The sequence below is a fragment of the Microcaecilia unicolor genome, chromosome 6 (genome assembly GCF_901765095.1).
Source record: "Microcaecilia unicolor chromosome 6, aMicUni1.1, whole genome shotgun sequence".
NCBI lineage: Eukaryota > Metazoa > Chordata > Amphibia > Gymnophiona > Siphonopidae > Microcaecilia > Microcaecilia unicolor.
In genome coordinates, this window is record NC_044036.1 from 258500383 (window position 1) to 258514643 (window position 14261).

The following is a 14261-nucleotide window of genomic DNA, read 5'->3' on the forward strand; positions in this document are numbered from 1 at the left end:
TTTTGTGTATACCCTACTTTGATTTGTACCTGTGCTCTTCAGGGCACAGACCGTATAAGTCTGCCCAGCATTATCCCCGCCTCCCAACCACCAGCCCCGCCTCCCAACCACCGTCTCTGGCACAGACCGTATAAGTCTGCCCAGCATTATCCCCGCCTCCCAACCACCAGCCCCACCTCCCACCACCGGCTCTGGCACTACACATTAACAGAGAAAGTGGATGAAATTCTGTGAGGGTAAAGGACTTTGATATATCACATTTCTGTGTTACAATCAAAGCTTATTATACATATACTTTCTCGGACATTGGTAGGTTCATAATCTAAGCTTTTGTACCCGGGACAATGGAGAGTTAAATGACTTGTCCAGAGGCACAAGGAGCTGCAGTGGGAATTAAATACAGTTTACTGGCAGCTGTAATCCACATGCTTTCCAGAGGTGACATTTTCACCTGTACCTGTAAGCCTTATGCTGCTGCTGCCCCCCCCCCCCCCAAGAGATGAGTTAATACATTCTCTTTATCACCACTGAATAATCTCTGCTCTGTAGAAGACATACTTTCTTAGCCAAAAAAGCTGTATACATTTCTCCTTTTACTCCTGTTAGCCTAGCATTCAAAGCAAGGGGCTAAACAAAATGATCACACAAAAGGTAGATAAGGAGGATCACTAAGAGCAGAGGTCTCCTCGGTATGCCTAACACATGCTCCACTGCAGGTCACAACACAACCCACCCACTGGAACACACCCAAACTCCTGGATATAATGAGTTCATGATATATAACAGCACCAGTCATTTGATAACAGAATGCATTGATGAGGTAGGAGTATCCTAAAGGATTATAACCAGTGGTGTGCTAGAGCAGGTTGTTAAATTTTTTAACATCTTGCGAGCCGGTTGTTCTGCAGGGTGAGCTGGCTCCGGTAAACGAGGCAAGCATGGCAGGAGGGCACCACAAGCCATGCTTACCCCATTTACCTCACCTCCCGCCACTGAACTCGTTTGCTTGCGCCGCCCTGGGGGGGGGGGGGTTAAATCTTTTTTATTACCTCCGTCCGGCTGCGTCATTGAAAGCCCTGCCCATCTCCAGCCCCCCCTTCGTGAGTTCGCTCCCTCAGAGTCCCGCCCTCTGACGTCATTTCCTCTTTCTGTGAGGGCGGGACTCTGAGGGAACAAACTCGAAGGGAAGGCTAGAGACGGGCAGGGCCCTCAATAACGCAGCCACTTCGACGGAGGTAATCAGGAGAACGAGGAGAATCGCTGGGTACGGGTGGCTGGATGGGGGGCAGGGGAGAGAAGAGAATCACTGGGTATGGGTGGCTGGAGGGAGGGCAGGGGAGAGAAGAGAATCAATTGTTATGGATGGATGGAGGGAGGGCAGGGGAGAGGAGAGGAGAGTTGCTGGTCATGGGTGGATGGAGGGGATGGCAGGGGGGAGAGGAGGGTTGTTGGACATGGGTGGATGGAGAGGAGGGCAGGGGAGAGGAGGGTTGCTGGACATGGATGAAGGATAGGGAAGGGAGAGAGAATAAATGCTGGACATGGATGGAGGGGAGAGAATAGTGAGGAAGGAGATGAGATGAGGGAAAAGGAAGAGAGGAGAAAAACTGCACATGGATAGAGAAAATAGGCAGAAGCTGGATCCACTGGACAGTCAAGTCTGCGGAGGACCCAGCTTTTACTTACGGATGTAGGGCAAGAAATGAAGAAGAAAGGCAGAAAGTAAAGAAATAAATGGAAAGGAAGCCCTGGAAACGGAGTTAAGAGGACAGATAGCAGCAGAATTGGATGCTGGACCAGCATGATCAGAAAAACAAAGTCACCAAAGGTAGAAAAAATCATTTTATTTTCATTATAGTGTTTGGAGTATGTTCACTTTGAGAATCAGGTGCTCAACGTTAAAAGTTTATATTTATTTACTTATTTATGACATTTTATCCCACATTAAACATGAATTAGATTGGAACCTGGGATCATTAAAAAATGTTTTCCTGGAGTAATGCATTGCCCCCACCCCCAGGCTCTCTCCCCGACTATAGCCAGCTCTGCAATTTTTTTTTTTTTGGGGGGGGCGCAGAGGTGGACCGGGGGGGGGGAGAAAGCCTGTTGTTTAAACATTTACCAGCATACCACTGATTATAACTTAGGAAGAAACAATGACCCCGACACAGCTGGTACTTCAGCAATGCTGAGCTCTTCTAACAGATACTACATAATCAAACAAACTGAAAAGACACAGGAATTATCTAGCCAAAGTATGGGATATACAGAGAACTATGACAGCATATGACAAATTATACAGAAAAATTCAGACAGTTATAAAAATATTTAATGGAAATAAAAAAAAATAACTAAAGCTATCTGGGATCACTGTTCATTGGTAGTCTCCTGTGCAGTCAGAGTTTTCTGAGCCATCTGCAGAGCTCCTTCTCTCGTTTGGTTCCCTCCAATAAAGCCGCTGGCATGGACAAAGATGCAGCCAGGGATCCCACAGATCTTGGAAAGCTCCTCATCTCGAAGTCCACGCCACTTCTCAAGCAGGGTCAACCGATTCTGGAAGGTGTTGCATGTCACTGGAATACACTGAACCCACCATTGGCTGTTCTGATCTGTATACAACACAAACTTGATGGGTTTCTCTATGCACAGCTCCTGCTCCAAATGGAAAATATGTTTCTTCCAAGGACAGCCTCCCTGTGCAAAGATCACTATCTCGCCACCGCTGTCAACCTCAAAGCGCTTATGAACAGCTTCTTCCACCAGGGAGCGAGCTGGCAGCCAGGAGTTCTGATAGAAATCAAGCCGGTCCAGGAACTCTCCGCCAACCAATTTCATTGCATTCCTGAACTCAGCCTCTGTGTCCTGCTCCTTGTCATTCCAGCGGGGGTTCAAGTGGCCCACCTGGGCACTGAGGTTGGTAGTAATGGCATAGCGAGGCTCTCCATCCCACTGGGAAATCCCATTGTCGATGGCATCAATTTCCTCTATAAAATTGTCATACAGCTTGTCATACAGCATGGAAATCCGTGAATCATTCTCATCTGTACCTAGGAGGCTGGCTAGGATTTCCAAGCCAAAGTGCACATAGATCAGTCCAGCACTGCTTAGCTTGGTTTGCCAAGGTTTGTCTGGCCTCAGGCTATTCATGGTTTCTGCAAAAGACCTCTGATGATGATCATTGTTAATGCAGTCCGCATGCCTGCTCAAACAGCAATCAATGTCCTCACATTCTTTTTAAATGCACCAAGGCTTTCAAACTTAAGGTAAACTATTCCATAATTCAGGTCTTGCTACTTTAAACAGTGATACTCTTCTAATCTAATCACTCAGGGGTCCTTTTACTAAGGTGCGCTGAAAATGGTTTGCGGTAGTGTAGGCGTGGGTTTTGGGTGTGTGCCTGTAAAAAAAAAAGGCCTTTTTTAGTTTTGGCCGAAAATGGACGTGTAACAAAATCAAAATTGCCGCACGTCCATTTTGGATCTGTGACTTGACCACCAGCCATTGACCTAGCAGTAAAGTCTCACGTGGTAACCGGGCGGTAATGGCCTAGGCGCATCAAATGCCACTTGGAGCACATCCGATACATGCATCTGAAAATAAAAATTATTTTTTGGCTGTGCGTATCGGACGCACGCCAAAAATGAAATTACCACAAGAGACACGTGGTAACCAGAAAGTAACTCCATTCTGGCGCAATTTGGGTGCTCGTAGATGCCTACATGGCTTAGTAAAAAGGGCTCCTCAATATGAAGGGATTTCAATGAAAGATGTAGATCCAGACCTTGAAGATCTAGATGGTTGATAGATCTTTAAACTCGCTGTGATCACTGAAGAAACCAAGTTATTCAAAACTTTAAAAACCAGCAATAAAATTTTAACTTAATTTTATACTTGATGGGAAGCCAATGTAGGTCTTTCAACACTGGAGAAATGTGGCTATAGTGTGATGTGCCAGTCAACACTCGGGCAGACAAGTGAACCTTGTGACAGTTTTAGCCCTGAAAAACTTTATAATATTACTGGATTATCATGGCCCATCTGAAAACATGCTCAGATCATCTGACAGAATTGCTCATAGATCTCTTTTCAGTTTGGCAGTTTTCAGTTCTTGACCTTCTAAGCTGATATGTGGCTCATGTATTTCTTTATCCCAAATGCTTCACTGTGTCTTTTTTTTAAACATGGAAAAAAACAACCCTTATTAAAGATTTCCTCTCCTTTATAAATCTATCTTACTTTCTTTCAAATCTCAAGAAAGTCACTCAGGGGCTGATGCACAAAGCTTACCATGCTTGCAACATTTGCTTTAGACTGGTTATAGCCAGTCTAAAGCAGGGGCGTAGCCACGGGTGGGCCTGGACGGGCCCAGGCCCACCCACTTTCCCTCCAGGCCCACCTATCCAAATCCTTCATCGCTGTCGCTGCCTTTCTCCCGCGGCTTCCGGGAGGCAGCGATCAGCGTTACCTGTCAGTGCCTGCCCTGAAATTGTGCTTCTCTTCTCCCCAGGCTTCGCCCCGCTCATTTCTTTGCTCGTCGCGCTGCGCTGCTATTCAAACAGGCAGCTCCGCTCCTCTCTGCCGCGTCTATCCGGCCCTCTGATGCATTTCCTGTTTAGTAGGGCCGGATAGACGCGGCAGAGAGGAGCGGAGCTGCCTGTTTGAATAGCAGCGCAGCGCGACGAGCGAAGAAACGAGCGGGGCGAAGCCTGGGGAGAAGAGAAGCACAATTTCAGGGCAGGCACTGACAGGTAACGCTGATCGCTGCCTCCCGGAAGCCGCGGGAGAAAGGCAGCGACAGCGATGAAGGATTTGGATGGCGGGCCTGGAAGAGTAAGTGCTGGATTTGTGGTTGGTTGGTTGGTTGGTTGGGGGGGGGGGGGGGGGAGAAGGAAGGGAAGGGAAGGGATACTTTTGCCAGAGACAGAGTCAGACTTGTAGGAGGAAAGGAAGAGAGCTGCTGGAGGTGGGAGGAAAAGGAGGAGGGGATCAGGATAGAAGGGAGAGAGCTGCTGGACATGGGAGGAAGGGGCTGGAAAGCTTCTGGAAGAGGGAGGGAAGGGAGAGAGCTGCTGGACATGGGAGGGAGAGGAGGAAGGGGCTGGAGAGCTGCTGGACAAGGGAGGAAGAGGAGGAAGGGACTGAAGGGAAGGGAGAGAGCTGCTGGACATGGGAGGAAGAGAAGGAGGGGACGATGGAAGGGAGAGAGCTGCTGAAGGAAGGGGAGGAGGGGACTGAATGGAAGGGAGAGAGCTGCTGGACATGGGAGGGAGAGGAGGAAGGGGCTGGAGAGCTGCTGGACAAGCTAGGAAGAGGAAGAAGGGACTGGAGGAAAGGGGAGAGCTCCTGGACATGGGAGGAACAGGAAGAGGGGACTGGATGGAAGGGAGAGAGCTGCTGGACGTGGGAGGGAGAGGAGGAAGGGGTTGGAGAGCTGCTGGACAAGGGAGGAAGAGGAGGAAGGGACTGGAGGGAAGGGAAAGAGCTGCTGAACATGGGAGGAAGAGAAGGAGGGGACGATGGAAGGGAGAGAGCTGCTGAAGGAAGAGGAGGAGGGGATCTGGGTGGAAGGGAGAGAGCTGTTAGATGTGGGAGGAAGAGGAGGACGGGATCTGGATGGAAGGGAGAGAGCTGCTGGACATGGGAGGAGAACTGGAGGGAAGGGAGAGAACTGCTGGTACAGCACAAGGAGGGAGGGAAGGAAAACAGAGATACCAGACCAAGGAGATGAAGGAAAAGGGAATATTAAACCTACATCTTGAGGGAGGGAGGGAGGGAGGGAGGGAGGGAGGCAGGAAATCAAGCAACCAAACCAGATGCTGGAAAAAAGAGGGAGTGAGAGGGAGAGAAGCTGGATGGGGTAGGGTCAGAGAGGGTAGAGATATATTGGCACTGGGAACAAAGAGAGGGAAGAAGATGGACAGAGTAATTTAGGGACACAGAGAAAAGGAGATACTAAACATGGAGGAAGATAGAGGTAAAGAGATGGAAGAAGATGGAAGGATGGCAGAGAAAGAGGGAAAACAGATGGAAGGATGGCAGAGAAAGAGGGAAAACGGATGGATGGGGAGAGAGACACTGGATGGAAGGATGCAGAGAGAAAGGGGAGAGACTGGAAGGATGTGGAGAGAGAAGGGACACTGAACAGAAAATGGTAGAGAGATAGACACTGGTTAGAAGGAGGGAGAGAGACATTAGATGGAAGGATCAGGAGAGAGGGTAGATGGGTAGAAGGATGGGGAGAGAAAGAGGGAAGACGCTGGATGGAAGGGTAGGGAGAAAGAGGTGACACTGGATGGAAGGATGCAGAAAGAAAGAGGGGAGACTATTGGAAGGATGGGGGGAGAGATGGGAGACACTGGAAGGATGGGGAGAGAAAGAGGAGAGCTGCTGCATGGAAAAGGGGAGTAGTGAAAGATTGGAGAATAAGAGGAAGGGGCATGGGGAGAACAAGGGTGAGAAAAAGATGAAAAGCCATAAGTAGATGAAGGAAATTAAAGAATGGATAGTAAGAATGAATTAAATCTGGACACAGAGAGAGGCAGAAAAATATTGAAGAAAGCAAAGAAAAAGGAGAGAAAAATGACAAATGGCCAGGAAACCCTGGCAGAAGAGTCAAGCGAAAACGAAGGAAAGCAGAATCTAGAGACTGGGAGCAACACAATGAGAAAAAGTAAATGGCCATACAAGAAAGGTAAAGAAAATAATTTTATTTTTAATTTAGGATAAAGTAATATGGTGTTAATAAAGTTTCAGAGACCAATACTTCCTTCCTTAGGTCAGGAGAGGATACCGTAACAGCTTTATACTGACCTGAGGCAGGAGGTTTTGGCCTCTGAAAGCTCACTGAAAAGGATTAGGCTATTAAATAAATTGTCTGAAATCGGATGCACTGAAAAGCAGCACTTTACCCTGTGTGACAAATGCATCTGAGTGTGACTAAATTTTGCTGGTGGGGGGGGGGGGGGGGGGGGGTACAGAGAAAATTTTGTGCCCACCCACTTTGGGTTCAGGCCCACCCAAAATTGGTAGTCTGGCTATGCCACTGGTCTAAAGCAAATGTTATTTAGCGTCTAATGCACAAAGGGGTTCTACATGGCTTTAACCATTCACTGTAGCTGCCACCAATAATCCAATGCAAATGTATTACAATGAGTTTATTAGTATTACAATGAGCATTCCATGCAATGCATAGAAAGGAGCGCCTACCTTTAATGTGCAAATTTGTCCAGTAGGTCTGGAGGTGTCCTTGTGTGCAGTCTGCTTGAATTTTTCAGTAGCAGGAGGAACAAAATAGTGTCAGAGATCAGAGACCAGCTTAGAGGGGTGGAGAAACAAAAGCAGACAGTCTATGGGCTGGGGAAAGCCCCTATGATGTCAACTGGGGGGCTTTAGGAAGGAGGAGATTTCCAAGCACACTGGCAAAATCAATCAAGGGGGCAGCCAGAGAGAAAGCAAATAAGCTGAGTACTGCAGGGGAAAGGAGCAACAGGACAAAATGATTCCTGGGCATGTGCAGAGCTTGGACTTTTACCAAGAGACTGTTCTGCGCATGTGCTAGGCACTTTCCCTACTGAACCGCTTGCAGATTTTCCGTGCTTCTCACTTGCCTGTGACTTCCGTTGAGCATTGTTTGTTGTTTAGAAATTGGTAAGTTTAACAGCAGCTACGGTATTTAACAGCGACTTTGAGCATTGAGGCCTCAGGAACTGTGTAGTACCTGCCAAGCTCTCTAAGGTGTTATTTTTAATACAGTTATTAAAATTACAGTGCCAGTGGCTGTGGAGGAACAGTCTTGCTGTTCTGAAATGGTGGGAGGCTTATTCTAGGACAAATGATACAGTCTGGGGCATTAGCTGCCTTCGATGATAAAATATCTTGACGTGTCTTGTGCAAGCTGAGTTCCAGTAATTATGTGATTTGCTGGTACCATAGATTGAATTGCAGTGAATTCAAATTGAAAAAGGCAAGGGTTTAACTACAGGATTAAGTACCATAAAGAAATGTAAAAAAAGACAATTCTGTGCATCAAAATGTATAAATCTCAGGGTTGATTCAAAGGCATTTAGTGCCCTAGACCCTTGGTAATCACTCTCAGTCCTCAAGGGCCACCCAGCAACCAGGTTTTCAGGATATCCTTAATGAACATGCATGAGATAGATCTGCATGCCTACTATCTCCAATGTGTACAAATCCCTCTCATGAATATTCATTAGATTATATACAGAGGGTTATTATTATACCACAATGATTATATACTAAAATATAAATCTAATAATCATTGACCATCATTTTTTACCATATCAAAAAACAATTTTAATTCATAATGCTTTAAACACTTCTTTAAAATTAAAAATAAAGTATAGCCTGATACAAACCATAATTGGAAATCATTATACCTTATACAAAAATATATGGATCTCAAGGCACAAGCTACATGTACTTTGAGTTCAAATCATACATCCATTTTGACATGCTTTCAAATTGGAATTCTTCTCGGATGCAGTCATTAAATATTTCTACTGAAAACAAGCTGATGTGGAGGGGCATAATCGAACGGGGCGCCCAAGTCTTCATGAGGCCGTGCTCGCAGGGCGTCCCCGCGAAGGGGCGGGAAAACCCGTATTATCGAAACAAGATGGGTGTCCATCTTTCATTTCGATATTATGGTCGGGGATGCCCAAATCTCAACATTTAGGTCGACCTTAGAGATGGTCGTCCTTAGAGATGGTCGTCCCCGGTTTTCGGCGATAATGGAAACCGAGGACGCCCATCTCAGAAATGACCAAATCCAAGCCCTTTGGTCGTGGGAGGAGCCACCATTCGTAGTGCACTGGTCCCCCTCACATGCGAGGACACCAACTGGGCACCCTAGGGGGCAATGCAGTGGACTTCAGAAATTGCTCCCAGGTGTATACCTCCCTTACCTTGGGTGCTGAGCCCCCTCAAACCCACTCCCCACAACTGTACAACACTACCATAACCCTAAGGGGTGAAGGGGGGTACCTAGATGTGGGTACAGTGGGTTTGTGGTGGGTTTCGAAGGTCTCACATTTACCACCACAAGTGTAACAGGTAGGGGGGTGGGCCTGGCCTGCCTGAAGTACACTGCACCCACTAAAATTGCTCCAGGGACCTGCATACAGGGAGCTGGGTATGACATTTGAGGCTGGCATAGAGGCTAGCCAAAAATATTTTTAAAGTTTTCTTTAGGGTGGGAGGGAGTTCGTGAGCACTGGGGGAGTAAGGGGAGGTGATCCCTCCAGTGGTCATCTGGTCAGTTTGGGCACCTTTTTGAGGCTTGGTCGCAAGAAAAAATGGACCAAGTAAAGTCAGCCAAGTGCTCATCAGGGACACCTTTCTTTTTTCCATTATCGGCCGAGGATGCCCATGTGTTAAGCAGGCCCAGTCCCACCTTCGTTATGCTTCCGACACGCCCCCGGGAACTTTGGTCATCCCCGCGACGGAAAGCAGTTGAGGGTGCCCAAAATCGGCTTTCGATTATGCCGATTTGGGCAACCCTGAGAGAAGGACGCCCATCTCCCGATTTGTGTCGAAAGATGGGCGCTCTTTTCTTTCGAAAACAAGCCTGATAGTCTCTCTACTGATGATCTTCAACATTCATCTTAGCTTGCAAGCCATGTTGAACTTAGCTCAATGTCTCTTATTATGGCAGGGCACTCCCAGTGCAGGGTTGTGATCAGTGCTTCAAACAGTCCAAAGTGGTCTGCCTTAGTCTCTACACGACTGCGTGTTTTGCCAAATTTGCATCATCGGGAGACTAAACCACTGTTCTTGTAACCTCAGCTTGGACCATCCCAGTTTAGAAATTCAACCGGTGGGGCTGCCAGAAAGCGCAACCTATCCACTGGAATTTACTACTTACTACTACTTAACATTTCTAAAGCACTACTAGGGTTATGCAGCGCTATACAGTTTAACATAGAAGGACAGTCCCTGCTCAAGTAGCTTACAATCTAAAGGACAAATGTACAGTCAATCAAATAGGGGAAGTCAAATAGGGGCATTCTAGATTTCCTGAATAGGTAAAAAGGTTAGTTGCTGAAGGCAACATTGAAGAGGTGGGCTTTGAGCAAGGATTTGAAGATGGGTAGGGAGGGGGCTTGGCGTAAGGGCTCAGGAAGTTTATTCCAAGCATAGGGTGAGGTGAGGCAGAAAGGGCGGAGCCTGGAGTTGGCGGTGGTGGAGAATGGTACTGAGAGGAGGGATTTGTCCTGTGAGTGGAGGTTTCGGGTGGGAATGTATGGGGAGATGAGCAGCTGCACATTTCTTTTACGTGCAGGCATGAGGCGCTGCGCCTCGCTTCGGATTCCGATATTTTTTTTAAGGTAGGGGGAGCTGGTTGGACGGAGGAGGGTAGGCACTGGGGGGGGGGTGTCGATGCGCCGAGGGGGGGGAGCTGGCAGGGAGCACCCCCCCCCTAAGCTGACACCTGGGGCGGACCGCTCCTCCCATCCCCCCCTTGCTACGCCACTGGAGATGAGGGTAGAGAGGTAATGAGGGGCTGCAGACTGAGTGCATTTGTAGGTAAGAAGGAGAAGCTTGAACTGTATACGGTATCTGATCGGAAGCCAATGACGTGACCTGAGGAGAGAGGTGATATGAGCATATCGGTCCAGGCGGAATATAAGACGAGCAGCAGAGTTCTGAATGGATTGAAGGGGGGATAGATGGTTACGTGGGAGGCCAGTGAGGAGTAGGTTGCAGTAGTCAAGGCGAGAGGTAATAAGAGAGTGGATGAGATTTTGGGTGGTGTGTTCAGAGAGGAAAGGGCGAATTTTGCTGATGTTAAAGAGAAAGAAGCGACAGGTCTTGACTATCTGCTGGATGTGCGCAGAGAAGGAGAGGGAGGAGTCGAAGATGACTCAGAGGTTGCGGGCAGATGAGATGGGGAGGATGAGGGTGTTATCAACTGAGATAGAGAGTGGAGGAAGAGGAGAAGTGGGTTTTGGTGGAAAGATGATAAGCTCGGTCTTGCCCATGTTCAGCTTCAGGTGGCGGTTGGACATCCAGGCAGCAATGTCGGATAAGCAGGCCGATACTTTGGCCTGGGTCTCCGCAGTGATGTCTGGTGTGGAGAGATACAACTGGGTGTCGTCAGCATAAAGATGATATTGGAAACCATGAGACGAGATCAGTGAGCCCAGGGAAGAGGTGTAGATAGAAAAAAGAAGGGGTCCAAGGACCGATCCCTGGGGAACTCCAACAGAGAGCGGGATGGGGGTGGAGGAAGATCCATGAGAATGTACTCTGAAGGTGCGGTGGGAGAGATAAGAGGAGAACCAGGAGAGGACAGAGCCCTGGAACACAAATGAGGACAGTGTGGCAAGAAGTAAATCATGATTGACAGTGTCAAAAGCGGCGGATAGGTCGAGGAGGATGAGGATGGAGTAGTGACCTTTGGATTTAGCAAGGAACAGGTCATTACAGACTTTAGAGAGTGCTGTTTCTGTCGAGTGTAGAGGGCGAAAACCGGATTGAAGTGGATCGAGGATGGCATGAGAGGAGAGAAAGTCAAGGCAGCGGCTATGAACGGCGCGCTCAAGTATCTTGGAGAGGAAGGGTAGGGGGGAGATGGGGCGGTAGTTGGAGGGACAGGTAGGGTCTAGTGATGGTTTTTTGAGGAGTGGTGTGACTACGGCATGCTTGAAGGTGTCAGGGACAGTTGCAGTGGAGAGAGAGAGGTTGAGGATATGACAGATGGGGGGGGAGGGGGTGACAGTAGTAGAGATGGTGTTAAGTAAGTTGGTGGGGATGGGATCAGAGGAACAAGTGGTGCATTTTGAGGAGGAAAGAAGGTGGGCGGTTTCCTCCTCGGTGATATCAGGAAAAGAGGAGAAGGAGGCCTGGGTTGGTTGGTTGAGGGAGTGGATTGAAGGGTGAAGAGGAGGAGGTGGCTTGGTAGTGAACTCAAGGTTGATCTTTTGCACCTTGTGCTGGAAGTAGTCAGCCGGTGATTGAGGAGAGAGAGTGTGTGTGTGTGTGAGGGGGTGGGGGAGGGCATGATGGTTGAATTTCTAAAATGGGATGGTCCAGGTTGAGGTTACAAGAACTCTATCTAAGGGTGATAGAGTCCTGATCTTTTCAGAGAGATCAGTGGTACGTCTCCATCCATGCAATGGGGTAAAACCAGAACTGGATTCACATGCCTTGCATGACTAGGGACTCCATTCTATCTAAGTCAGCATCTCCAGGATGACTTAGATAGAATAAAGTCATCCTGAAGAAGCTGATCCTAGTCTGACCTCCTTGCATGCAGTGAGGTGCAGGTTTGAGTCCTCTAAGAAAAGTATATATATGCAAATGAATATGCTAATATGGAGGAAGGAAGGGAAGGAAAAAAAAGCTGGCTTTTTGGGGAATAACCATAATGACTATGTGTGAGATATCTCATACATATACATTAAAATAAACCAAATTCTGAGTTCAAACTCATAAACTAGTCACTCATCTAAATATACTATGTACCATATAGTGACCACCTTATTTTTTCTTTGATGTTTCAATATGCTTTATTTCTTAAATGTTATCAATTCTCAAATCTTAATATGCACCTCATGTAAATATCATATACTAATTATCCTCACCATCCAATCACTTCACTCATTCATACACATTCTTACTTATACTTTCAACAGAACTTGCCACAATGTTTCAAATACATATTTTCAAGGTATTAACAGCTTCCTTGTTTTCAAGCCTGTATTACTAACATAATACCACTAACTACTCGCTGTTGAAAATTCAGAGTCCCACATAGGTCTCAAGCCTCTATAACGTCTTATCTCTCTTGTGCAGTTAGAACTTCTTATTAAGCCAAAACTGGCTACAGTTATAGTTAGTCCTGATTATACAAGCAAAATCCTTATATGACCTTTGTGTTGTTTCTGTAGAGAGGAAACTTCCCTTGAAAACTGCATGCTAAAACAAACTTTGTTCTTGATGTACTTTCAGTTTGCTGTCTTCTTCAGCAATACAAGAAAAATTTAAACATATGAAAAATATCACAGATGCACATTTCCAAAAGCTGACATATTCCAATTAATAAATTCTGAATAAAATACTTTTTTCTACCTTTGTTGTCTGATCATCTAGTTTTTTATTCGCTTTGGTCCCAGTGTCTTCTTTCCATTTGATATTTTTGCTCTCACCATGTCCACCATCCTCCTGTGTCTTTATGCGTCCTGTCTACCATCTGTAGCCCTGTCCCTATCCTTCCTCCAGTTTCAGCATCTGTCCTCAAAGTGTTCTGATCCAGCCCTTAAATTCAGCAATTTTCCCTCCATCCATATCCAGCATTTCTCCTCACTCTCCTTCCCTCCCTCCATCCATGTGCATCTACTTCCTCTGTCTTCCCTCCCCTCCATCCATGTCCAGCATTTCTCCTCTCTTCCCTCCCCTCCATTCATGTGCATCTCCTTCCTGACTTCCCTCCCCTCCATCCATCCGTCAGTAATTCTCCTTTCTCCCCTGCCCTCTCCTCCATCCACCCATATCCAGTAAAATTCCTCTCTCCCCTGCCCCAATTCATCCATCCATGTCCAGCAATTCTCCTCTCCCCTGCCCTCCCCTCCATCCATTAATGTCCAGCAACTCTCCATTCTTCCCTGCCCTCTCCATCCATCCATCTATATCCAGCAAATTTCTTTCCCCTGCCCCCTCCACTCCATCCATGTCCAGCATTTCTCCTCTCTTATCTCCCCTCCATCCATGTGCATCTCCTTCCTGACTTCCCTCCCCTCCATCCATCCATGTACAGCAAATTTCCTCTCCCCTGCCCCTCCATTCATCCATCCATGTCCAGCAATTCTCCTCTCTCCCCTGCCCTCTCCTCCATCCACCCATATCCAGTAAAATTCCTCTCTCCTCTGCCCCAATTCATCCATCCATGTCTCAACAATTCTCCTCTCCCCTGCCCTCCCCTCCATCCATCCATGTCCAGCAACTCTCCATTCTCCCCTGCCCTCTGCTTCATCCATCCATATCCAGCAAAATTGCTCTCTCCCCTGCCCCCATTCATCCATCCATCCATATCCAGCAATTCTCCTTTCTCCCCTGACCTCCCCTCCTGTCCAGCAATATCTTCTCTCCCCCTGCCCTCCCCTCCTCTTCATGTCCAGTGATCTCTTCTCTCCCCCTGCCCTCCCCCCTCTCTATGTCCAGTGATCTCTTCTCTCTCCCTGTCCTCCCCTCCTCTCCTCTCCATGTCCAGTGATCTCTTCTCTCTCCCTGTCCTCCCCTCT

At 47.5% G+C, this 14261-nt stretch overlaps 1 protein-coding gene across 1 annotated transcript in view; it reads right to left on the reverse strand.

Moving 5' to 3' along the window:
* Positions 1-2135: 2135 nt before the first annotated feature.
* The window catches only part of LOC115472531 (UPF0160 protein MYG1, mitochondrial-like), an 83541-nt gene continuing 71415 nt past the window's right edge, over positions 2136-14261 (reverse strand). Inside the window, exon 4 of the mRNA XM_030206825.1 lies at positions 2136-3199. Within this exon, the coding sequence (XP_030062685.1) occupies positions 2368-3199 (832 nt within the window). The 3' untranslated portion in view covers positions 2136-2367. The remainder of the gene's footprint in view (positions 3200-14261) is intronic.